At 47.6% G+C, this 25,563-nt stretch overlaps 1 protein-coding gene across 1 annotated transcript; it reads right to left on the bottom strand.

The window, feature by feature from the left end:
- Positions 1-1,547: 1,547 nt before the first annotated feature.
- Positions 1,548-24,032, bottom strand: LOC142666486 (dnaJ homolog subfamily C member 5). Its single transcript, XM_075846553.1, has 5 exons — positions 23,857-24,032; positions 9,481-9,596; positions 7,870-8,083; positions 2,469-2,640; positions 1,548-1,875 (listed from the first exon to the last, which is right to left on the bottom strand). Exons 2-5 carry the CDS (start codon positions 9,585-9,587, stop codon positions 1,769-1,771), a joined length of 600 nt encoding a protein of 199 aa, XP_075702668.1. The 5' UTR covers positions 9,588-9,596; positions 23,857-24,032; the 3' UTR covers positions 1,548-1,768.
- Between the last annotated feature and the right edge of the window lie 1,531 nt (positions 24,033-25,563).

The following is a 25,563-nucleotide window of genomic DNA, read 5'->3' as shown; positions in this document are numbered from 1 at the left end:
TCTATGCTTATTTACAACCTGCAAGTAAAGGAAAACAGGAAAATAAACACAGGCTGTCACAAATGGCAAATATACTGATCTACAGCATCAAGGCTTAGACTGGCGCTTTTTTCCGGACCCATGGCACGTTTGGTGTGATCTGCGCACAGCTTGGGTGGTATTACACATGGGGATAGTGGAAGCGTATGAAAAAAAGCGCCTACAAAAACGCATGAGCGTTCATAGCGAATGCATTAGGGCTGTATGATACGCTGCATCCAACACAGACCACTGGTCATTGGGTACACCCGACCCGCTGAACAGACCATGGGCGCGAAGAGAGCTCCCGAATACACATACAAGTCCACGTTCCCTCCAGAAGACATTAGAAAATTCATATTGTTCCCAAATCAGAGACAGTCTGAGGGCGATAAGAATGACACCGCCGCGGTTACGAGACTGTCACTGCACGAGCGCTAGGACCCGCGACAAGCCGTTAGGGGGGCAGTTCACATATCTTTGGCATAGTGACAATTACTCTCCCAGCATCAGACACACGCACACCATACAGCGCTGTGTACACTAGTGACACTATATACAGATAAATACAGCGCTGCAAACTACTACTGACATTATATACAAATAAATATGGCGCCAGCAATATGCAGGGGGGGGGGGGGGGGGGAGTACTCAGTCACTGCACCAGGGCTCCAAAGTTTAGTGGGTGGCGGCTGCATGGACACCAAGCACCCCCATGTCACCGGGTGCCGCTATCCCACCTTACTTTGGACGTAACGGAATTCACTGTCCCTTACGAACGATATACTAACACAAGCGTACACCCATTGCTGGGGGGGTGGAATCACACGACAAGTAAAAGAGAACGGGAGAATGTGCTAAAATGCCGTCACGGGGGGCTCCAGTATGACCAATTAATACACAGCACCTCCTACAGGTTACACAAGTGTACTGCACCTCAAAAGTGAAATATTATCCAAGCGCAATTTTGCCAAAATTTCCAAGCAATTCAGCTCCCAGAAATGTCTGTGCTATCGGTTTAAAAAGACTTAAAAAACAGATTTAGAAAATTATGTCTTTTTTTTCGGGCGCATGTATATGGTCGAGCCAATTCTGCTGTCTGCCAGTAAACAATTTTACGCAGGGGAAAAAAAAAAAAAAAAAAATGACATTACAGCAGCAGAACCGTCCTCTTCTGTAAAACGCCCTTCATGCCAGGAGAGAGAAGCTGATTGGACGGCGTCCCTGTCACTCACACACAGCAGGTCCACCCACACACTCAGACTACGATGTGACGTACACAGAATTAAAACGCATCTTCAGGGGAACACGGGGAAAAATAACACAGGAAGTAATCTGTGCTAAGAGATCAATTTTTGCCCCCGTCACGCTGATCTGGAACATGACACACCGCATACCGAGAACGTAACGGAGGGCTGGATTCGGCACGCTCAGAGGGTAACAAAGGGTTAAGAAGGGAGGGGTGCAGAAGTAACAGGTCCCCATACAAAAATATACCCATTAAAAACTAGACACAAACAAAAGAAAAATAAATTAAAAAGATTTGATCATGAAAAGGAAAGTGGGGGGGTGGGAAGGTGAGTGGTGAGCATGCGCTTTACTCCCCGGATGTTCAATCACCGCACCGAGGGGACAAGATAATAGCTGGTCAGATGAGGGGATGGGGGTATCATTACACAGAGGGCTGTAGGATGAGATCAGTTCTCCCCCTCCTCTCTAATCCTAGTGACCTGGGGGGTCCCGCACACGCTCAGTTGAATACGCTGTCGGTGCGGTAGCTGGCGTGGGAGTCGGTGGTGAGCTGTGTGGTCTCCGTGGCTGACATGGGTTGTACCAACACTGGGATATCAGTAGTATCTGAAATAGAAAAGTAACATTTATAGTTTTGGCGCTGTTGGTGGTTCCAATACTGCAGCAAAATGAAAAAGGTTGGAAGAAGCCGATGCAATGATCAGATTAATATTGCAGCGTGTGCCCCTTTAATGATCGAGGTGCTCATTAGATCAAAGGCAAATTGACCTGCTTATAGTTTGTTTAATAAATAGCTATGTAACCCTTCCCAAGTTGATGATTTAACAGATTCGGAACTCATGGTGCCGGATTATCGGAACGGATCGGGAGTTCAAAGAATTTTTTGATATTGTCACAGCTGATAGTAAATGGAAAGGGATTAAAGTGGAGCGCCTGAACCAACACTCATCAGGGAAGACCTGCACACGTGATGTGTATGGAGTACAATGTATACGGCATTGATTGTTGCTGTAGGTTTCTGCATCGCTATACTCCCTTTTGCAGACAAAGTCACTTGTGCCTGGACGTTACGTGGTTTACCTGCGGCCATATGGGCTGGAAGGAAAACTTGACCGGTTGCCATTGGGAATCTTAATGCTTCTTCTCTGCCGTCTTTTTGTACATGTCCCGCACAACATTCAACCTTTAGCATTACTCACCCCTTTCATCAGACTGCATCTGTGCCTCCAGGTCCTCGGGGGACACGTAGAAGTCTGTCTCTTCTCCTTCGGGGGGCCGTGGTTTACACTTTCCACAGCAGCAATTACAGCAACAGCAGAGACAGCAGCAGCAGTAACATCCGGTGATCAGGCCGCAGAACATGAAAAGAGCCTGAGGAGACAAGCAAAAGTCACAGCTATACATAGCACTGAATATATAGAGCCTGGGGAGACAAGCAAAAGTCACATACAGCCCCCAGAGGTGTAAGGACCAGAGACTGCAGCTATACAGAGTGCTCAATATATAGAGCCTGGGGAGACCAGGGAGACAGCTATACATAGCACTCAATATATAGAGCCTGGGGAGACCAGGGAGACAGCTATACGTAGCACTCAATATATAGAGCCTGGGAAGACAGCTATACATAGCACTCAATATATATAGAGCCTGGGAAGACAGCTATACGTAGCACTCAATATATAGAGCCTGGGAAGACAGCTATACATAGCACTCAATATATAGAGCCTGGGAAGACAGCTATACATAGCACTCAATATATAGAGCCTGGGGAGACAGCTATACGTAGAACTCAATATATAGAGCCTGGGAAGACAGCTATACGTAGAACTCAATATATAGAGCCTGGGAAGACCAGGGAGACAGCTATACATAGCACTCAATATATAGAGCCAGGGGAGAAAGCTATACATAACACTCAATATATAGAGCCTGGGGAGACCAGGGAGACAGCTATACGTAGCACTCTATATATAGAGCCTGGGGAGACAGCTATACATAGCACTCAATATATAGAGCCTGGGGAGACAGCTATACATAGCACTCAATATATAGAGCCTGGGGAGACAGCTATACATAGCAATCAATATATAGAGCCAAGGGAGACAGCTATACATAGCACTCAATATATAGAGACTGGGGAGAAAGCTATACATAGCACTCAATATATAGAGCCTGGGGAGACCAGGGAGACAGCTATACATAGCACTCAATATATAGAGCCAGGGGAGAAAGCTATACATAACACTCAATATATAGAGCCTGGGGAGAAAGCTATACATAACACTCAATATATAGAGCCTGGGGAGACCAGGGAGACAGCTATACATAGCACTCAATATATAGAGCCTGGGGAGACCAGGGAGACAGCTATACGTAGCACTCAATATATAGAGCCTGGGAAGACAGCTATACATAGCACTCAATATATAGAGCCTGGGAAGACAGCTATACATAGCACTCAATATATAGAGCCTGGGGAGACAGCTATACGTAGAACTCAATATATAGAGCCTGGGAAGACAGCTATACGTAGAACTCAATATATAGAGCCTGGGAAGACCAGGGAGACAGCTATACATAGCACTCAATATATAGAGCCAGGGGAGAAAGCTATACATAACACTCAATATATAGAGACTGGGGAGAAAGCTATACATAACACTCAATATATAGAGCCTGGGGAGACCAGGGAGACAGCTATACGTAGCACTCTATATATAGAGCCTGGGGAGACAGCTATACATAGCACTCAATATATAGAGCCTGGGGAGACAGCTATACATAGCACTCAATATATAGAGCCAAGGGAGACAGCTATACATAGCATTCAATATATAGAGCCAGGGGAGAAAGCTATACATAACACTCAATATATAGAGCCTGGGGAGACCAGGGAGACCGCTATACGTAGCACTCTATATATAGAGCCTGGTGAGAAAGCTATACATAACACTCAATATATAGAGCCTGGGGAGACAGCTATACATAACACTCAATATATAGAGCCTGGGGAGACCAGGGAGACCGCTATACGTAGCACTCTATATATAGAGCCTGGTGAGAAAGCTATACATAACACTCAATATATAGAGCCTGGGGAGACCAGGGAGACCGCTATACGTAGCACTCTATATATAGAGCCTGGTGAGAAAGCTATACATAACACTCAATATATAGAACATGGGGAGACAAGCAAAAGTCACATACAGCCCCCAGAGGTGTAAGGACCAGAAACTGCAGCTATACAGAGTGCTCAATATATAGAGCCAAGGGAGACAGCTATACATAGCACTCAATATATAGAGCCTGGGGAGACAGCTATACATAACACTCAATATATAGAGCCTGGGGAGACCAGGGAGACCGCTATACGTAGCACTCTATATATAGAGCCTGGTGAGAAAGCTATACATAACACTCAATATATAGAGCCTGGGGAGACCAGGGAGACCGCTATACGTAGCACTCTATATATAGAGCCTGGGGAGACAGCTATACATAGCACTCAATATATAGAGCCTGGGGAGACCGCTATACATAGCACTCAATATATAGAGCCTGGGGAGACAGCTATACATAGCACTCAATATATAGAACATGGGGAGACAAGCAAAAGTCACATACAGCCCCCAGAGGTGTAAGGACCAGAGACTGCAGCTATACAGAGTGCTCAATATATAGAGCCTGGGGAGACAGCTATACGTAGCACTCTATATATAGAGCCTGGGGAGACAGCTATACATAGCACTCTATATATAGAGCCTGGGGAGACAGCTATACATAGCACTCTATATATAGAGCCTGGGGAGACCGCTATACGTAGCACTCTATATATAGAGCCAGGGGAGACAGCTATACGTAGAACTCTATATATAGAGCCAGGGGAGACAGCTATACATAGCACTCAATATATAGATATTCAACAATACTGTACAAAAACAGCTCTTAAATAACCAGTACATAAATATGTAATCACTGGATAAGGGGTACAGATAAAAAGTGAAAGAAAGATCAAAGATCCAGATTGAAATCAAATACCAACCCGTATTATGCATATTTGCCCCTCAACAAGACAAACCACAGACCACAACCAAGGGGTATCGAGAGCCAGGGGAGACCAGGGAGACAGCTATACATAGCACTCAATATAGAGAGACTGGGGGAGACCAGGGAGACAGCTATACATAGCACTCAATATAGAGAGACTGGGGGAGACCAGGGAGACAGCTATACATAGCACTCAATATAGAGAGACTGGGGGAGACCAGGGATACAGCTATACATAGCACTCAATATAGAGAGACTGGGGGAGACCAGGGATACAGCTATACATAGCACTCAATATAGAGAGACTGGGGGAGACCAGGGAGACAGCTATACATAGCACTCAATATAGAGAAACTGGGGGAGACCAGGGAGACAGCTATACATAGCACTCAATATAGAGAGACTGGGGGAGACCAGGGAGACAGCTATACATAGCACGCAATATAGAGAGACTGGGGGAGACCAGGGAGACAGCTATACATAGCACTCAATATAGAGAGACTGGGGGAGACCAGGGATACAGCTATACATAGCACTCAATATAGAGAGACTGGGGGAGACCCGGGAGACAGCTATACATAGCACTCAATATAGAGAGACTGGGGGAGACCCGGGAGACAGCTATACATAGCACTCAATATAGAGAGACTGGGGGAGACCCGGGAGACAGCTATACATAGCACTCAATATAGAGAGACTGGGGGAGACCAGGGAGACAGCTATACATAGCACTCAATATAGAGAGACTGGGGGAGACCAGGGATACAGCTATACATAGCACTCAATATAGAGAGACTGGGGGAGACCCGGGAGACAGCTATACATAGCACTCAATATAGAGAGACTGGGGGAGACCCGGGAGACAGCTATACATAGCACTCAATATAGAGAGACTGGGGGAGACCAGGGAGACAGCTATACATAGCACTCAATATAGAGAGACTGGGGGAGACCAGGGAGACAGCTATACATAGCACTCAATATAGAGAGACTGGGGGAGACAGCTATACATAGCACTCAATATAGAGAGACTGGGGGAGACCAGGGATACAGCTATACATAGAACTCAATATAGAGAGACTGGGGGAGACCAGGGAGACCGCTATACATAGCACTCAATATAGAGAGACTGGGGGAGACCCGGGAGACAGCTATACATAGCACTCAATATAGAGAGACTGGGGGAGACCCGGGAGACAGCTATACATAGCACTCAATATAGAGAGACTGGGGGAGACCCGGGAGACAGCTATACATAGCACTCAATATAGAGAGACTGGGGGAGACCCGGGAGACAGCTATACATAGCACTCAATATAGAGAGACTGGGGGAGACCAGGGAGACAGCTATACATAGACCTCAATATAGAGAGACTGGGGGAGACAGCTATACATTGCACTCAATATAGAGAGACTGGGGGAGACAGCTATACATAGCACTCAATATAGAGAGACTGGGGGAGACCCGGGAGACAGCTATACATAGCACTCAATATATAGAGACTGGGGGAGACCCGGGAGACAGCTATACATAGCACTCAATTATAGAGAGACTGGGGGAGACCGCTATACATAGAACTCAATATATAGAGCCTGGAGACAGCTATACATAGCACTCAATATAGAGAGACTGGGGGAGACAGCTATACATAGCACTCAATATAGAGAGACTGGGGGAGACCCGGGAGACAGCTATACATAGCACTCAATATAGAGAGACTGGGGGAGACCCGGGAGACAGCTATACATAGCACTCAATATAGAGAGACTGGGGGAGACCCGGGAGACAGCTATACATAGCACTCAATTATAGAGAGACTGGGGGAGACCGCTATACATAGAACTCAATATATAGAGCCTGGAGACAGCTATACATAGCACTCAATATAGAGAGACTGGGGGAGACAGCTATACATAGCACTCAATATAGAGACTGGGGGAGACCCGGGAGACAGCTATACATAGCACTCAATATAGAGAGACTGGGGGAGACCCGGGAGACAGCTATACATAGCACTCAATTATAGAGAGACTGGGGGAGACCCGGGAGACAGCTATACATAGCACTCAATATAGAGAGACTGGGGGAGACCCGGGAGACAGCTATACATAGCACTCAATTATAGAGAGACTGGGGGAGACCGCTATACATAGAACTCAATATATAGAGCCTGGAGACAGCTATACATAGCACTCAATATAGAGAGACTGGGGGAGACAGCTATACATAGCACTCAATATAGAGACTGGGGGAGACCCGGGAGACAGCTATACATAGCACTCAATATAGAGAGACTGGGGGAGACCCGGGAGACAGCTATACATAGCACTCAATTATAGAGAGACTGGGGGAGACCCGGGAGACAGCTATACATAGCACTCAATATAGAGAGACTGGGGGAGACCCGGGAGACAGCTATACATAGCACTCAATTATAGAGAGACTGGGGGAGACCGCTATACATAGAACTCAATATATAGAGCCTGGAGACAGCTATACATAACACTCAATATATAATCTTTACGACCTGGCTCTCCACCAGCACGACTTACCTTCGCCCACCAGCTGGACAGCACAAAGTATGTGTTAACATTCTCTTCCCCGAACTGTTCTGCAACGTAGAGGCCGAGTGAGCCGTACTTGTCATAGATATTTCTCTTTGTAGCGTCCGTTAGTATACCGTGCGCATTGTTGATCTCCTTGAATTTCTCGGAGGCTTCTGGATTATCTGGGTTTTTATCTGGATGGTATTTCAATGCTAACTTTCTGCAAGATGCAATAATAAATATATATAACATTTCCTATAACATTGTGACCCCCCCCCCCATATTATCCAAGAAAGAATCTGCAACGTGTCAACGCCGTTCATTATTTGCTCCCAGCTGCAACTTTGTGGCTCATTAACCGGAGTCTTCCTCAAGACCGGCCCTGGTTACGGATCCAAGATTTTACAACGGAGGTCACAAGAAACCTGGAACGCCACTTACTCCTACATACGGATGCCAAGGGTACTGTCCCTTTAAGGGGCCTTCCAGCGTCACGAAAATAAAGCTTATTCAGCAACTTTCTAATATACTTTGCGTTTCAGTTCCTCACCAATCTGAAGATCTATATTTGCTGTCAACGAATTTAACTTTCTTGCTGAAAAACCTTCTACTTCTCAGGCTGAAAAACCTACTTCTCACAGCGGAGCGGTTGCTACAGTTGTGTCCAATCTAGACAATCCTCTGTGAAGTACATTCTGATACATTTCACCTGTGCTGATACATTGTAACAAACTACAACAAAATAAGAAAAGGAGAGAGATCTGGGTTGCTTATGTATTTAGCTCACGTAGAACGGTCTAAACCGGATAAAAAAGTAGCAAACCCTCCGCTGTGAAAAGTATCAGGTCTATGTGGGTCCCTTAACAAGAATGTTCCATTCACTGTGAACAAGCAGAGATCTTGGAATACACAAAGCATATTAGAAAGTTGCCGTACTCCTCATGATATAATAAATTTACATGGAAACCTCGAATAAGAAGCAGCTTTGTAAATGTATAACAAATCCCTTTACAACCGTTGTCCGTGATTAGAAAAACATGGCTGCTTCCTTCCAAAAACAGCGCCACACCTGCCCACAGGTTGTGTCCGGTATTGCAGCTCAATTCCATTAACCTCAATGGAGCTGCAGTACCAGACACAACCATGAACAAGTGTGGCACTGTTTCTGCAACTAAGCAGTCATGTTTTTCTAATCCTGAACAACCCCTATGAAGCTGTTTGAGTGACATCAGCATATATGCGGGGTGAGGCATAGCTCTAAAGGGGGTTTTACACTGGACGATTATCGGGCAGATGAGCGTTCATAGAACGCTCGTTGCCGATTAATTGCCTTGTGTAAAAAGGGCAGCGATCAGCAGATGAACGGGAAAACGCTCGATCATCTGCCGGTCGTATCGTTTTAAGAAAGTAAAATATTCTGGTTGTCGGCAGCGCATCTTGGTGTGTAAACCGGGAGACGCGCTGCCGACATGGTTATAATGTATGAGGACGAGCGATCAGAGTAACGAGCGCTCGTCCCCATCCATAGCTCCGTGTGACCGGAGCAAACGAGCGTCGATCAACCATGATTCGCTGCAGCGGCCGCTTATTGGCCGGTGTAAAAGGCCCTTTACCCACCGGTAACATCTTTTGATGTCATCAGATGTGGCATTCTTATCCAGTCCTAGAACATGATACAGGGATTCTCCGGAGGTAGAGAGGGAGCGCTGCCGTTGGTCCGCCATCTTTTGTCACTAAAAAGAAGAAGGAGAGTATTAGTTATCTTGGACGGACGAGAAGAAAAAATAAATAAACAAAGATGTCTGTCAAAGGCCGAATATTCTACAAACAATGACAAATCATAACATCCCCTACACCCGTACGTCTGAGAGGAGCAGCGTCTCTACTTCTCCACTCACACTTCAAGTTAGTCAATGTTTGACAAGTCCCCCATTTAACGAGAAGACGCACAGGTTCAGCCAGTCCAACCCGTGTCCTGTTATCAGTGCATCAAAAGGGTTGTATGAGGTTAGAAAAACATGGCTGCTTTCTAGCAGAAACAGCGCCACTTTTGTTTAGGAGACGTGTCCGGTATTGCAGCTCAGCTTTATAAGTGAATGGAACGGAGCTGCAATACCAGACACAGCTCATGGACAAAAGTGGCGCTGTTTCTGGAAGAAAGCTTCCATGTTTTTCTAACCTCATACAACTAATTTAAGCTCGAGCAACAAAAAACGCAAAACATGGCGGCCGTATGCATATAAGCAGTCAGACTAGTGGCCTTAGACACTGCAGATGAGACCAGGGACTAGAGCCATAGTGTAAGGACCGAGACGGGAATGTGTCGGATTCATCATAGTCTGTCATTGAGAACAACAATAAAAGGCGACACTACGATAATGTGATGGACAACTAAAGTAGACATGTAAAACGTTAGCAAGATGATCGCCCCTTCGTGGTCTCCCTAATTAACAACCCAATCAGTTTGGCCAGGCACGCATGTTATTTCAACAAGGTCAGAGAGATAAGTGTCTGTCAGAATATGGTGCCGCTTATCGAAAGTGGAGCAAAGATTCAGGCTGGTTGGCCCAAAGACATCAGATAATTAGTGGATTCCACCAAAAAGCACGTGGAAAGGGTCTAAAGCAGGTAGTCCCTTGTGGAAGCCTAGGACTGTGTGGTGAGGGTCAACGTCTTGACCAAAACAATAAGGATCGGCTGGAAAGACCTAAAAATTACCCTGAGGAGTCCGACCATGCTGGCACCTAGCTACGACCTTGTCCAAATCAGGTGACAATTCTATAAGGCCTCATGCACACGACCGTAAAAACTCAATTACGGGCCCATGGACTTCTATCTCCCCATATGCTTAAGGGAAGGTGCCCGTGCCGTTGAAAAAGATAGAACATGTCCTATTTCAGGCCGTAATTACGGGAGCGTTGCTAGGCGACGTCAGTAAATAGTCACTGTCCAGGGTGCTGAAAGAGTTAAGCGATCGGCACCCTGGACAGTGACTACCGATCACAATATACATCAACCTGTAAATAAAAGACGTTCATACTTACCGAGAACTCCCTGCTTCTTCCTCCAGTCTGGCCTCCCGGGATGACATTTCAGACCATGTGACCGCTGCAGCCAATCACAGGCTGCAGCGTTCACATGGACTACCGTGTCACCCAGGGAGGTCGTACTGGATGTCAGGAGAGGGACGCGTCACCAAGACAACGGCCGGTAAGTATGAATTTCTTTTACTTTTATTACGGAAAGGGCTGCCCCTTCTCTTTATCCTGCACTGATAGAGAGAAGGGGCTGCCGATTAGTGCAGTGCAATTTTGCAGCCAAAAACGTGCCCGTAAATACTGGTGCAATACAGGTCGAATACGTGTGACACCGGACCCGTATTTACGCCAGTATTTACGGGTGGACAAAAATACGGTCGTGTGCATGAGGCCTAAGGCAGTAGTCATCATCATCTGGCTATACAGGTGTTGCAAAACTACAACTCCCAGCATGTCCTGACAGCCAATGGTTGGAGACACTGATCTGTTCCATAATATTTGCATAGATGCAAACAAACAGAAGGCAGCAATAAAACCAAAAGCACGGTTGGGTAACACGTGGCCATCGTCATTGTGCCGGAATTCGGAGAAAAGCGGCATAAACAAGGCGGCAGCAAGTAGGCAGTGACGAGGAGTCAGTACGAGGGACAAATGTCCTCACACAGTTAAATCCCCTCGGGAAGAGCCCTTTCTAATACACTGTGATCTCCCCTCCTCCCCACCATCTGCTGCTCAGTACGTTCTCTCTTTAATGGTCTGCGGGGTCGGAGGTGAGAGGACGCCATCACTAGATCCACAGATAATAAGCTCAATAAGCCTTCATCCGTCTGGTAACGCAAGTCTCGTGATTATCGGGAACAGTAGAGGGGTCAAAAGTCATCATCTATAAGGTTTATTATAGACACCCTTCAATCCATAGTCTCTGAGATCGACACAGACAGTAGCAGCCGATCGCCAATCCTCTCCTGCTGAATACAAATCTATGTTCTGCAGTGCGATCAGTGAGACATTGAAACTGCATAAATAACAATTGCTTAAAGGGGGATGTCCAGTCCTATGAAATTCCATCCTCGGGAAAGGCCATCAACATCTGATCGGTCGAGGTCCAACTCCGTCACACCCCCACCGATCACTCAAATGGGAGTAGGCTGTAACGCTGTAAACCACTGCTACAAGTGTAGAGAAAATGTGCAGTAAAGAAAACGAAGGGGAAGAAGAGCTCGTAAAAGTGCTGCGACCCCTTCAAAACCGCTGATCGGTGGGGATCCCGGGAGTCAGACCCCGACAGATCCCGAGAATAGGCCATCAATTTCTTAGAACTGGACAACCCCTATAAAGATACCAATATTAAATCAGAAATCCCAACACAACAGCGGGCATTTGGATGATTTCTGGGGGATCAAGAGAATATGTCCTGTATAAAACAAGAAAGGATTAGAGATCGTCAGATCGCCTTCTCTACTAGGGGATCAAGTTAGAAGAAAAGTAAAGGTGGCTGTGGATATAGGATAAGTATCGCCCCAATGAGTTAATAGACAGGGTTCGCTGTTCAGGATCGTATCTGAGTGGAGAGCGGTTACATGGAGCGTCTCTGGAGGACCTGTCCTGTATTACCCAGACAACACACAGATATAAATGGACGCTGTGTAATGCCTCATTTCTCCTGTGGGGGTGCTGCAGGGAAAACACTTACTGCAAGATTCACACACCGATCACAGCGGATTGCTTTGGGTTCCAGCAGGACGACACCTTGTGATCTGCTTATTGTAAAAACACCCTTCTAACAAGAATGGACTGTCCAAAGTGGAGAACCCCTTTAAGTATACTGGGAAGAGAGACCTTTTGTTAGAAAATAAATAAATAAATAAAAAAAAAAAAAAAAAAGGGACATTTCAGGGATAACCCTCCTTAGCAAACACAACTAGAACATCCGACAGACGGGCATCGGCCCATGCAACGGCACGAGTATATAAAACACAACATAAAATTATGACAATCCTCCCCCCATGACAATCAATGTTCTGTCTGACCAATTGTATGGGGGGCGATCAATCTCTTATACAGGAAGGGAGTGAAAAGCAAGGTCATTAACCCCTCTGCTGCAAAACTAATAATGCACACAGCAAAGAAACAGTTAAAAAAAAAAATCAATCAAACGCCTGATCCGCTGATGGTGCTGAATTCATGCTAAAAACAGAAGCAAAGGAAACGAGTCCGTAAGAGCAAGACTCACCCAAACCCGGTGCAGTATACCGAATTACAGCCGCGATGTACGAGGCGCGGATGAGGTCAGCCACACATATGGATGGCGAGGTGTCTGGAGATATGTGACATAGCAGTGATCACGGGGGCAGGGAGGTTTCTACACTTCCTCATCACATTGAGTCAGACACTCCCTAGCCTGAAATGGATGATAACAGGGAGCACTAGAGATAGAATAGAAGACAAGGGCGGTATCCCTTTAAATAAGGCAATATGATCAGTGCTGCACATATATAATATACCTACGGAGCACAACGTGTTTAAAGGCACGTCTAGTATATTTTACCTATACCAGAGACTAACCATGTGACCTCCACCGATGTATTCATTAACCCGCCAGTGAACTTCCCGCAGAGTATGATCATAAGACACCAACCATAATGATCTTGCCCTTTGATTGTCATTTTTTCCCCCTCTCTCTGAGTAATTTATGCAGCGGAGAAAGACTGCGATCCCTCGGTTTCAAGATCTCTATTTACTGTCAGTAAATGGGAACCATCTCGTTCACTCAGGATAAATCCCATCCGGACCTCACAGCTGAGTGTTTGTTACAATTGTATCCAGTCTAGACAGTCCTCTGTGAGCTAAACACATCAACAGCAGACATCCTTGCCCCGATAGCTTTACCTGCCGATATCAAACTATGTTCCCGTTTGCGTCATGGCTTCCGTTCATAACAACGGCCTGGGTGGATCTAAACAATGCTCGATGGGCCCCATTGATGCCAAAGTTCCAGTTTTAACAGCAAGAATAGCGCCGCATGCTGCATTATACTTGCGGTCATAGATGATGGAAAGGTCAGCCGAACCGCCGTGTGAACACAACCAAAAAAGTACCAGTCTGTAGCTCAGACGATTTGCTTCACAGAGGATAGGATTTAAGCGGGATAGTAGCAAACCCTCAGCTGTGGGAAGTTTTAGCTCCGTGTGCGTTTTCAGCTACTGGATTTATTGTCAGCAAGCAGAGATCTTGAAAATAAGGAACGGAAACACAAAGTATATGAGAAAGTTACAGAAACGTATAAAATCACTAAAGAGCTTGAGTGACCTCTGGAAAAACTGGTGAAGCAACAACTCGCAGTACAGGAAATGTTCATTCTATATTGCCCCGGGTAAGGCCTCATGTACACGACCGTAGTGGCGTGCACGGCCAGGATGGTCACCCGCGGGCCGTTCATTAATTTCTATGAGCCTGGACAGCAAGATGCGGCCGTAATAAGACATGTCCGTTCTTTTTGCGGTCCAGGCTCCTGGGCAATGCCCGGGCGGTGGAAGCCGTGGTCGTGTGCATGGACCCATTGAAATGAATGGGGCCGTAATTCTCTCGCAGATTTGTGGGGAATTGCAGGCCGGAAAAATAAGTTCGTGTGGATGGGGCCTAATACAAAAAAAAAACAAAAACTGAAAACTAAGGACAAAAAGGGAATAAAAATATATTATAAAGATTCTGGATTTCACATTAAAGGATTTTTTTTAATCCGCCACAACAAACGTTCTCTATAGGGTCCTATTATTTGTTCCAGGCCGGACGGTTACGTCCCCCCACAACAGGTACTTGGACTCTGTGTAGTCCTTTTATGTGTTATTCCTGGTCAGATGACAACCATAAAACGGCAGCCATTAGAGGTGATCACCCAGCTTTCCGCAGGCCCTGAAAAGCACACAGGACTATAGTCAGTCGTCATCTATAAATTTCTTCAACCTGCAGGAATACATGAGATTGTAGCGGCTCAGTCAACCGGTGATTAAACCAAATTAAGGAAAAGGGGGGATCAATATTTCCATTCCTCTATTACAAGGCTGTGGACATTATACAGGACGGGTCTCTGGTTCACTCGTTTTTATTACACAGCAGAGAGCCGGCTGCTGGCAGGAACCCCATGAATCTGCCTTTCGCCAATGTCTGTTTGTCAAGCCACATCGCCTGAAGGGCTGGAGAGGCGAAAGTGAACGCTGAGCTGGAAATCCGTCACCCAAGAGATATCCCGTCGCAGAGCGGTCAGTGGCCGGAGGAAGGAGAGCTACAAGCCCCATTTGTCATGCTGCTGCTCTGCAGCAAGGAAGGGGTTAACACTGGGGTTACGCATCAGCTGGTATGTTTGTGAAAGGAGTTGGGTGGACGGCTGTATGCAAGTCATGTGAGGGAACAGAAAGTGTTAACAACGCAAACGTCTCATATTCCAGTCTGTGGGCAGGCGGTGGAGAGGGCGCAGCCGCACGCGGGGCAGGCGGTGGAGAGGGCGCAGCCGCACGCGGGGCAGGCGGTGGAGAGGGCGCAGCCGCACGCGGGGCAGGCGGTGGAGAGGGCGCAGCCGCACGCGGGGCAGGCGGTGGAGAGGGCGCAGCCGCACGCGGGGCAGGCGGTGGAGAGGGCGCACCCGCACGCGGGGCAGGCGGTGGAGAGGGCGCAGCCGCACGCGGGGCAGGCGGTGGAGAGGGCGCAGCCGCACGCGGGGCAGGCGGTGGAGAGGGCGCAGCCGCACGCGGGGCAGGCGGTGGAGAGGGCGCAGCCGCACGCGGGGCAGGCGGTGGAGGGCGCAGCCGTACGCGGGGCAGGCGGTGGAGAGGGCGCGGACGTACACGGGGCAGGCGGTGGAGAGGGCGCGGTCGTACACGGGGCAGGCGGTGGAGAGGGCGCGGTCGTACACGGGGCAGGCGGTGGAGAGGGCGCGGCCTTACACAGGGCAGGCGGTGGAGAGGGCGCGGCCGTATACAGGGCAGGCGGTGGAGAGGGTGCGGCCGTATACAGGGCAGGCGGTGGAGAGGGTGCAGCCGTATACAGGGCAGGCGGTGGAGAGGGTGCAGCCGTATACAGGGCAGGCGGTGGAGAGGGTGCAGCCGTATACAGGGCAGGCGGTGGAGAGGGTACAGCCGTATACAGGGCAGGCGGTGGAGAGGGTACAGCCGTATACAGGGCAGGCGGTGGAGAGGGTACAGCCGTATACAGGGCAGGCGGTGGAGAGGGTACAGCCGTATACAGGGCAGGCGGTGGAGAGGGTACAGCCGTATACAGGGCAGGCGGTGGAGAGGGTACAGCCGTATACAGGGCAGGCGGTGGAGAGGGTACAGCCGTATACAGGGCAGGCGGTGGAGAGGGTACAGCCGTATACAGGGCAGGCGGTGGAGAGGGTACAGCCGTATACAGGGCAGGCGGTGGAGAGGGTACAGCCGTATACAGGGCAGGCGGTGGAGAGGGTACAGCCGTATACAGGGCAGGCGGTGGAGAGGGTACAGCCGTATACAGGGCAGGCGGTGGAGAGGGTACAGCCGTATACAGGGCAGGCGGTGGAGAGGGTACAGCCGTATACAGGGCAGGCAGTGGAGAGGGTACAGCCGTATACAGGGCAGGCGGTGGAGAGGGTACAGCTGCATATAGGGCAGGCGGTGGAGAGGGTATAGCTGTATACAGGGCAGGCGGCAGAGGGGATATATATGTATGCAGTGCAGGCGGTGGAGAGGGTTTAGCTGTATACACTGACAGCACTGGTTAGTATATAGAGATATGCAGTAAAGATGGTGGACAGACTACGAAGTCAGAATAAGAAGTCACGTGTATATATGGCAAGGCGGGTGGAGAGCATATACCTCTATTATATATATGATTAGGTATAGATCGGCACATACAGTAGAAATGCTGCTGTGATAGTAACAGGAACGGATTTGCCATCTACATCGTTTCCAAACACAGAAACGAGAACAACAAGATTCATTATGAAAACAGCGACATTTCCAGCAGATTTACATTCCACATCCACGGAGGAGCCGCGCGCTCTGAAGAATATATATATATGTAAGAGATTACGGCGCTGGGACTAATTCTACATGAGACACCTCGGTGGGGTTGACTCCAGCTTAGTACATAACCGTTCTACCACGTCACGCTAGCAGCTATTCCAGGAGGCCCCACAGACCGCGGCCGCAGCTCTGCTCACTGGCCATAATCTCAGACCTATATTACGATTTCACCTTCTCTGCGTTCCCCTATTACTCCATGCACAGCAACAGCCCCTTACCAGGGAGGGACCTCCAGCCACGCTCATCCTGAGCCTTCTGGTTCACGAATAAAGGAAAACTTACATTTGGGGCAGTTTTACATGGCCCTAATTTAGAAATCCCACTGCAGTTCAATTTAGGCCAACATAGTGCCCAATAGTGGTGTAAGGTCGGTGCAGTAGATTCGTTGGGGGTCGCGGCTGTAATACGGACACTGAAAAGCAGCCATATTATAAGCAGATTTATATGCCATTCAGATCTGTGAAAAGCTGTGTGATGGGCTAGTGCTGGTCACCCAGAACAACACAGAAACAGCTGAACAGACTATTTTGGCCGGGTTCCCACGTAGCGTAAACGATGCGGAATTTCCGCAACTAAATTCTAGAGATTACGATGTAACCTGTCATTTCAAATGAGATTACGCTTCCCTTGCTGGAATCTCACAGAAAAGATTCAGAAGCGTCAGGATTCTGAATAAACATCATGTCCAGGCTGGTAGTGATGTCTATTCATTATCAGGACACTGCAGTAATGTTATAGTGTGTGTATGAGGCTGCACATAGTGATATATCTATATCGCTATGTGCAGTGTAAATGAACAGAGAGAAGTGTATGACGCTGATTGGTTACTGATTGGTCAGCGTCATACACTCCTCTGTACAACGCCCACTTGGTCTACAGTAGAACACGCCCACGTGGGCATTAAGCAACTCATTAGCATAAAGCTAAAAATCGCTCATAAAGTGGTTTAAAATAGATTGTTTTTTTAAATAAGAAGCACTGCTGTCACCTACATTACAGCGCCGATCTCCTTATATAGGAGACAGGGCACTTATAATGTGGTGACAGGCACTCAAGGCAAAACAAAACCACTGTAATATCCCTAGTGCAGAGCCTGAGGGGGGGGGGCCATGAGACTGGGATGAAAAGAACCTCAGAGAGAATTCTTGTGTCATGCTCCACCCCCTCAGGTCCTGCACTGGGATTTTTATTTTGAGAGAAATGTTCATTAAAAGAAAGGAAAATAACCAACTAATAGAAGGATACAACAACTCAGATTTGCACTGATTCCATCACTAGACACATGGCTACCACATTGTATTCTCCACCAATCACAGGAGGCGGCATTAAGGAGCTATGACCTTCTGTAAGATAACACCAAGATCCTTTCACCTATCAGAGCTTAAGATCAACAATCAGATCAGAGTCACAAGAGGAGTATAGAGGGTTTCTCGAAGGACGAAACGGACGTCATATGACATCAGGTCCATGCGCATGTCTCTATGATGTCACTTCCTCTAAAGTGACCCATTTCCAATATGCCATTTATATAAGCAGCGTCTGCCCGTAATTCAGAGGGTCTTCAGGTGACGAGTGAGGACACAGCGATAAGCAGCGCCGAACGTCTGGAAGATCTGAAAACAATTCCTTATTGCCAAACAGTGTGAGGAGCAAGTAATGAAATCCTCCGCCGACAAAGTAGCAGAATCGCCATAAAAATTGCACCGTGTGAACAAGGCCTAAGGAGACCATCCTAGATGTGTAAGATGTTATACATAAGAATTAATTTTTTTTCATTCTCTGATGCATATAAAATAAATAAAGCAAGTCTTGCTTAAACAGCTCCTAAAGTTGTGCGTCTACAGCACCTATGTAGACCTAGGTGTCTCCATGGTTACAGACTACAAACATACCTTGTGTAGTCTGATCCAGCAGTCATGTGTTAGGGTATGTTCACACGAGGTCATTACGTCAGTAATTGACGGACGTATTTCGGCCGCAAGTCCCGGACCGAACACAGTGCAGGGAGCCGGGCTCCTAGCATCATACTTATGTACGATGCTAGGAGTCCCTGCCTCTCCGTGGAACTACTGTCCCGTACGGAAAACATGATTACAGTACAGGACAGTTGTCCCGCAGCGAGGCAGGGACTCCTAGCGTCGTACATAAGTATGATGCTAGGAGCCCGGCTCCCTGCATTGTGTTCGGTCCGGGACTTGCGGCCGAAATACGTCCGTCAATTACGGACGTAATGACCTCGTGTGATCTTCTTGATTATCTATAGCCAGTCGCCAACCTGTGGCTCTCCAGCTCTTGCAAAACAACAACTCCCAGCATGCAGATTGAGAGATACAGGTTGTAGTAGACCAATGATCTCCAGAGAGTAGAAAAGAAGTCAGTGGGAGCGGAGTATCAGACATCGGACTTTCACTTCCAAAGAAACACGTGACGTTATGTACAGCATACATATTTCAAGATATTTAAAGGGCCACTCCACTTTAAGCAGCTTATAAAAGTGCGGCAGCATTATAAGGGGAATATCACTCACACATACCGATGCAAATGTTTCTGGAGATTCTCAGCTCTGGAGAGAACATCACAGCCTAATATGGCTGACAACAGAGGATAATAGATTGTATTCAACTGCACAGAAAATGGAATTAAATCTATACCGCAGAGTTCACGTCCCTTTTAAAGGGGTTGGCAGAACTTGACAATCCCTTTAAAATACCATATTAGGGTAAACTGCGCTATCCGTCACTCTGGAGGACCCAGCGCATTTGAGAATTGCACGAAGAGCCCATTGATTTCCTGAGTAATGCTTCCTCCCCCTGCAGCCATATTGCTTTCCCCAGCAATAACAGCTCATCCCATTAGCAGGGCCCCGCAATCAGCTAATAGGCGTAATCTACACATGCTGCAAAATAAAAATGGAGAACGGTATGAAGCGCCTCAAGACCAGGAGCGGGACTCCGCTTAAGCCTCATGCAGACGACAGTATTTTCATCTATCCCGAAATACTGACCGTAAATACGGATCAGTAGGCATCCGTATTTCATCCGTACATACGGAAGGGTGTCCATAAATACGGTCCGTATTGCATCCGTATTCCATTTGTATATACGGATCCTTACAAAAAGAGGGAGGTTGCAAATGATGTCCTCAACATGTTGCCTAGCAATGCTTCCGTAAACACTGACTGTTTACGGATGCTCATCAGTAGCCGTCCGTATTTATGGAAGCGCCCATAGGCTTCTATGGCACAGTCCTTGCCGTAATTACTGACAAGAATAGGACGGGTTCTCTGATTTTTTTCCAGCACGGACGCCCATCAGTAAAATACTGAAAGGTGTATGTATGTGGCCAATAGAAATGAATGGGTCCGCAATTACTGATGAAAAATACTGTCGTGTGAACGGGGCCTTACCCCTAGAAGCTGCACCCCAGTATATAGTTGTGACATTTAATGGTTCAGAATTTCAGATAAATCTGCACGTTGGGAGTCCCAATGGTGCCGGATTATCAGACTGACCCACCTATCATCTGCGCATCTAATGGCGCAAATTAGTTTTTCTTCTACACTTCACCCTAAACTTGGGTGCGTCTGTATGTGTATGTGTGAGGGTGTAGGTTTATTGTCACATACAGCCGCCATCTGTCCCCTGCTTCATACGGAACAACGATCACGGACTGGACTGTAATGGAGATTACTGGACTGCACTTATAGTCCGAGCAAACATGAGAACAATATCTCCCCATACATACAATGACGGTGGTGGAAGTAGTCGTCTAGCGGTCACCTGCCGGAGGTGTAAACGGTCTGAAGGGCGTAATATCTACACAACGCACAACTACTCAGCATCACCACAATAGTGAGAATAGAACCACACAGGACAGACGGCGAAATACACCGAGGTGACAGATGGTTCCCTGAGGTGACAAGAGATGGAGATTAGCAAAGTGTATGTAATGTATGTAGGAGTGTGCGAGTGTGTGTGTGCGAGTGTGTGTGTGCGAGTGTGTGTGTGTGTGTGCGAGTGTGTGTGTGTGTGTGCGAGTGTGTGTGTGTGTGCGAGTGTGTGTGTGTGTGCGAGTGTGTGTGTGTGTGTGCGCGAGTGTGTGTGTGCGAGTGTGTGTGTGCGAGTGTGAGCGAGCGTGTGCGCCAGCGTGCGTGTGCGCCAGCGTGCGTGTGCGAGCGAGTGTGCGCGAGCGAGCGTGAGCGAGCGTGTGTGCGCGAGCGAGCGTGCGCGAGCGTGTGTGAGCGAGCGAGTGTGTGAGCGAGCGTGTGTGTGTGAGTGAATATATAAGGGCTCGTCCACACACTGCAGAATTGCCGCGTTTTTTCCGCACGCCATTTCAGACGGGAAAAAGCGCAACAGAACAAAGTAGCAGCACAGGGGATAACATTCAACAAATCTCATCCACACGCCGCGTAAAAATTCTGAACCGAAATTGTCCTGCACATCAATTCCTGGTGCGGAAAGTGTGCAGAATTGCTGCGTTTTTCAGATGTCGCCATCCCCCAACATTGTGAAAAACGCAATAAAATATGCACCATTTTCTGCCGTAAAAACGGCAGGAAATGGAAGGTTTTTGCCGCAGGAGAATGTCTGTTTTTCAACTGAATTGCTGCAGAAATTTTCTGCAGTAATTCCGTTGCGCGTGGACAAGCCCTTAGGGTATGTATATAAATGTATGTATGTTAGGACTGGGCAGCTATAAACGACATAAAAATCACGATTAATTGAACATGTAACCTGGATTACAATGAATGATTATTTAGGCCACACCCCTTTTTGCATGCCACGCCATTGAATATATATTCCGAGCCTGATGTATACTACTGCATATAATATGCCCCCAACACTGCCCCCCCACCCTGTATAATTCCCCCATAGTTTCCCCCCCACTATAATGCCTCCCATAGTGCCCCCACCCTGTATAATTCCCCCATAGTTTCCCCCCCCCCACTATAATGCCTCCCATAGTGCCCCCACACTGTATAATTCTCCCATAGTGCCCCCACACAAAGTATAATTCCCCCCACACTATGCCTCCCATAGTATAATGCCCCATACAATTCGATGCTCCCATACAGTATAATGAAGTATTAGGCCCCCCCAAACAGCCCCCTCAAAGTATAATACCCCCATAACTGCCCACACACCGTATATTGCCCCCATAACTGCCCACACACCGTATATTGCCCCCATAACTGCCCACACACAGTATAATGCCCCCATAACTGCCCACACACAGTATAATACCCCCATAACTGCCCACACACCGTATATTGCCCCCATAACTGCCCACACACCGTATATTGCCCCCATAACTGCCCACACACCGTATATTGCCCCCATAACTGCCCACACACCATATATTGCCCCCATAACTGCCCACACACCGTATATTGCCCCCATAACTGCCCACACACCGTATATTGCCCCCATAACTGCCCACACACCGTATATTGCCCCCATAACTGCCCACACACCGTATATTGCCCCCATAACTGCCCACACACCGTATATTGCCCCCATAACTGCCCACACACCGTATATTGCCCCCATAACTGCCCACACACCGTATATTGCCCCCATAACTGCCCACACACCGTATATTGCCCCCATAGCTGCCTCCTCGCAGTGTAATAAAATTAATAACATACACCTAACCACAATCCAGCAGCACCAGTCAAAATTATGGATGGGCGCGCGCCCTGGGAGCTGGATCACTGCTCCAAATCCAAGTATAGTCGTCCAAAGACAGGCAGCGCTCCAAGTATAAGTGAAAAAAGCTCCATACGCTGAGCCGAAACGTTGCACAAGGGCTAAATAAAAGCCATTTTTTCACTTAAACTTGGAGTGCTGCCTGTCTTTGGACGACTATACGATAGATAGATAGATAGATAGATAGATAGATAGATAGATAGATAGATAGATAGATAGATAGATAGATATGAGATAGATAGATAGATATGAGATAGATAGATAGATAGATAGATAGATAGATAGATAGATAGATAGATAGATAGATAGATAGATATGAGATAGATAGATAGATAGATAGATATGAGAGAGATAGATAGATATGAGAGAGATAGATAGATATGAGATAGATAGATAGATATGAGATAGATAGATAGATATGAGATAGATAGATAGATAGATAGATAGATAGATAGATATGAGATAGATAGATAGATATGAGATAGATAGATATGAGATAGATAGATAGATAGATAGATAGATATGAGATAGATAGATAGATAGATAGATAGATATGAGATAGATAGATATGAGATAGATAGATAGAGAGATAGATAGATAGATAGATAGATAGATAGATAGATAGATAGATAGATATGACAGATAGATAGATAGATATGAGATAGATAGATAGATAGATAGATATGAGATAGATAGATAGATAGATAGAGATAGATATGAGATAGATAGATAGATAGATAGAGATAGATATGAGATAGATATGACATAGATAGATAGATAATGAGATAGATAGATAGATATGAGATAGATAGATAGATATGAGATAGATAGATAGATATGAGATAGATAGATAGATATGAGATAATTTCCTTCCACAGACATGAATAGACGTTATGAGCCGGCAGTAGATGTTGCGGTGCATCGTGTACAGTCCGGTATATAGATATATAATAGACACATCACGACACGCAGCCGTTATATACACTACACATTATATGATTATCAATGACCGTCCGTGTGGCCGGGAAATACAGAGATGGAAATCAATGGAGATTATGGATGATGACTATATTTAGCCGCCCCACCCCCTCTTCATCCAGCCTCATCACCCAGCAGCCCGTATGTCCCTCCCCGGTAGGCTTTTACCCGCAGTACGCGGCTCCCCGCCACCATCCCCGGTTCTCTCACCTCTCCCCGGTGCCGCTCGGTTCGGCTCGGTCACGTCTCGTCAGTCAGACGCAGAGGGGGCGGTGCGCGCGCGGGACAAGCAGTGACGTCACTTAGGACCGCAGAATGCGCGCACCCGGAAGTGAGGGAATCAGGGGACGCGCACAGGGGTTCCCGGGGGCGGGAAAAGCTGTATGAGGAGGAAGATGTGAGTGCGGCGATGACTGAGAGGAGGAGGAGGCAGAAGCTGAGGGGGGAGGAGGCAGAAGCTGAGGGGGAGAGGCAGACACTGAGGAGGAGGAGGCAGAAGCTGAGGGGGAGGAGGCAGACACTGAGGAGGAGGAGGCAGAAGCTGAGGGGGAGGAGGCAGACACTGAGGGGGTGGCACCGGGAAAGCGAGGGATGAGAGATATAGGGAATGAGGCAGGTGGTGGATGAAGTAATGGGGCGAGTAAAGGGAAGGCATATAACGGGGCAGATAAATGAGGAGGAGTCGGTAATGGGGCAGATAAATGAGGAGGGGTCGGTAATGGGGCAGATAAATGAGGAGGGGTCGGTAATGGGGCAGATAAATGAGGAGGGGTCGGTAATGGGGCAGATAAATGAGGAGGGGTCGGTAATGGGGCAGATAAATGAGGAGGGGTCGGTAATGGGGCAGATGAATGAGGAGGGGTCGGTAATGGGGCAGATAAATGAGGAGGGGTCGGTAATGGGGCAGATAAATGAGGAGGAGTCGGTAATGGGGCAGATAAATGAGGAGGGGTCGGTAATGGGGCAGATAAATGAGGAGGGGTCGGTAATGGGGCAGATAAATGAGGAGGGGTCGGTAATGGGGCAGATAAATGAGGAGGGGTCGGTAATGGGGCAGATAAATGAGGAGGAGTCGGTAATGGGGCAGATAAATGAGGAGGGGTCGGTAATGGGGCAGATAAATGAGGAGGGGTCGGTAATGGGGCAGATAAATGAGGAGGGGTCGGTAATGGGGCAGATAAATGAGGAGGGGTCGTAATGGGGCAGATAAATGAGGAGGGGTCGGTAATGGGGCAGATAAATGAGGAGGGGTCGGTAATGGGGCAGATAAATGAGGAGGGGTCGGTAATGGGGCAGATAAATGAGGAGGGGTCGGTAATGGGGCAGATAAATGAGGAGGGGTCGTAATGGGGCAGATAAATGAGGAGGGGTCGGTAATGGGGCAGATAAATGAGGGGTTGGTAATGGGGCAGATAAATGAGGAGGGGTCGGTAATGGGGCAGATAAATGAGGAGGAGTCGGTAATGGGGCAGACAAATGAGGAGGGGTCGGTAATGGGGCAGATAAATGAGGAGGGGTCGGTAATGGGGCAGATAAATGAGGAGCGGTCGGTAATGGGGCAGATAAATGAGGAGGGGTCGGTAATGGGGCAGATAAATGAGGAGGGGTCGGTAATGGGGCAGATAAATGAGGAGGAGTCGGTAATGGGGCAGATAAATGAGGAGGAGTCGGTAATGGGGCAGATAAATGAGGAGGGGTCGGTAATGGGGCAGATAAATGAGGAGGGGTCGGTAATGGGGCAGATAAATGAGGAGGGGTCGGTAAAGGAGGAGATAAATGAGGAGGGGTCGGTAATGGGGCAGATAAATGAGGAGGAGTCGGTAATGGGGCAGATAAATGAGGAGGGGTCGGTAATGGGGCAGATAAATGAGGAGGGGTCGGTAATGGGGCAGATAAATGAGGAGGGGTCGGTAATGG

This window comes from Rhinoderma darwinii, chromosome 13 (genome assembly GCF_050947455.1).
Source record: "Rhinoderma darwinii isolate aRhiDar2 chromosome 13, aRhiDar2.hap1, whole genome shotgun sequence".
NCBI lineage: Eukaryota > Metazoa > Chordata > Amphibia > Anura > Rhinodermatidae > Rhinoderma > Rhinoderma darwinii.
Note: the sequence above shows the minus strand (reverse complement) of the source record. Positions and strands in the feature narration are given on the sequence as shown.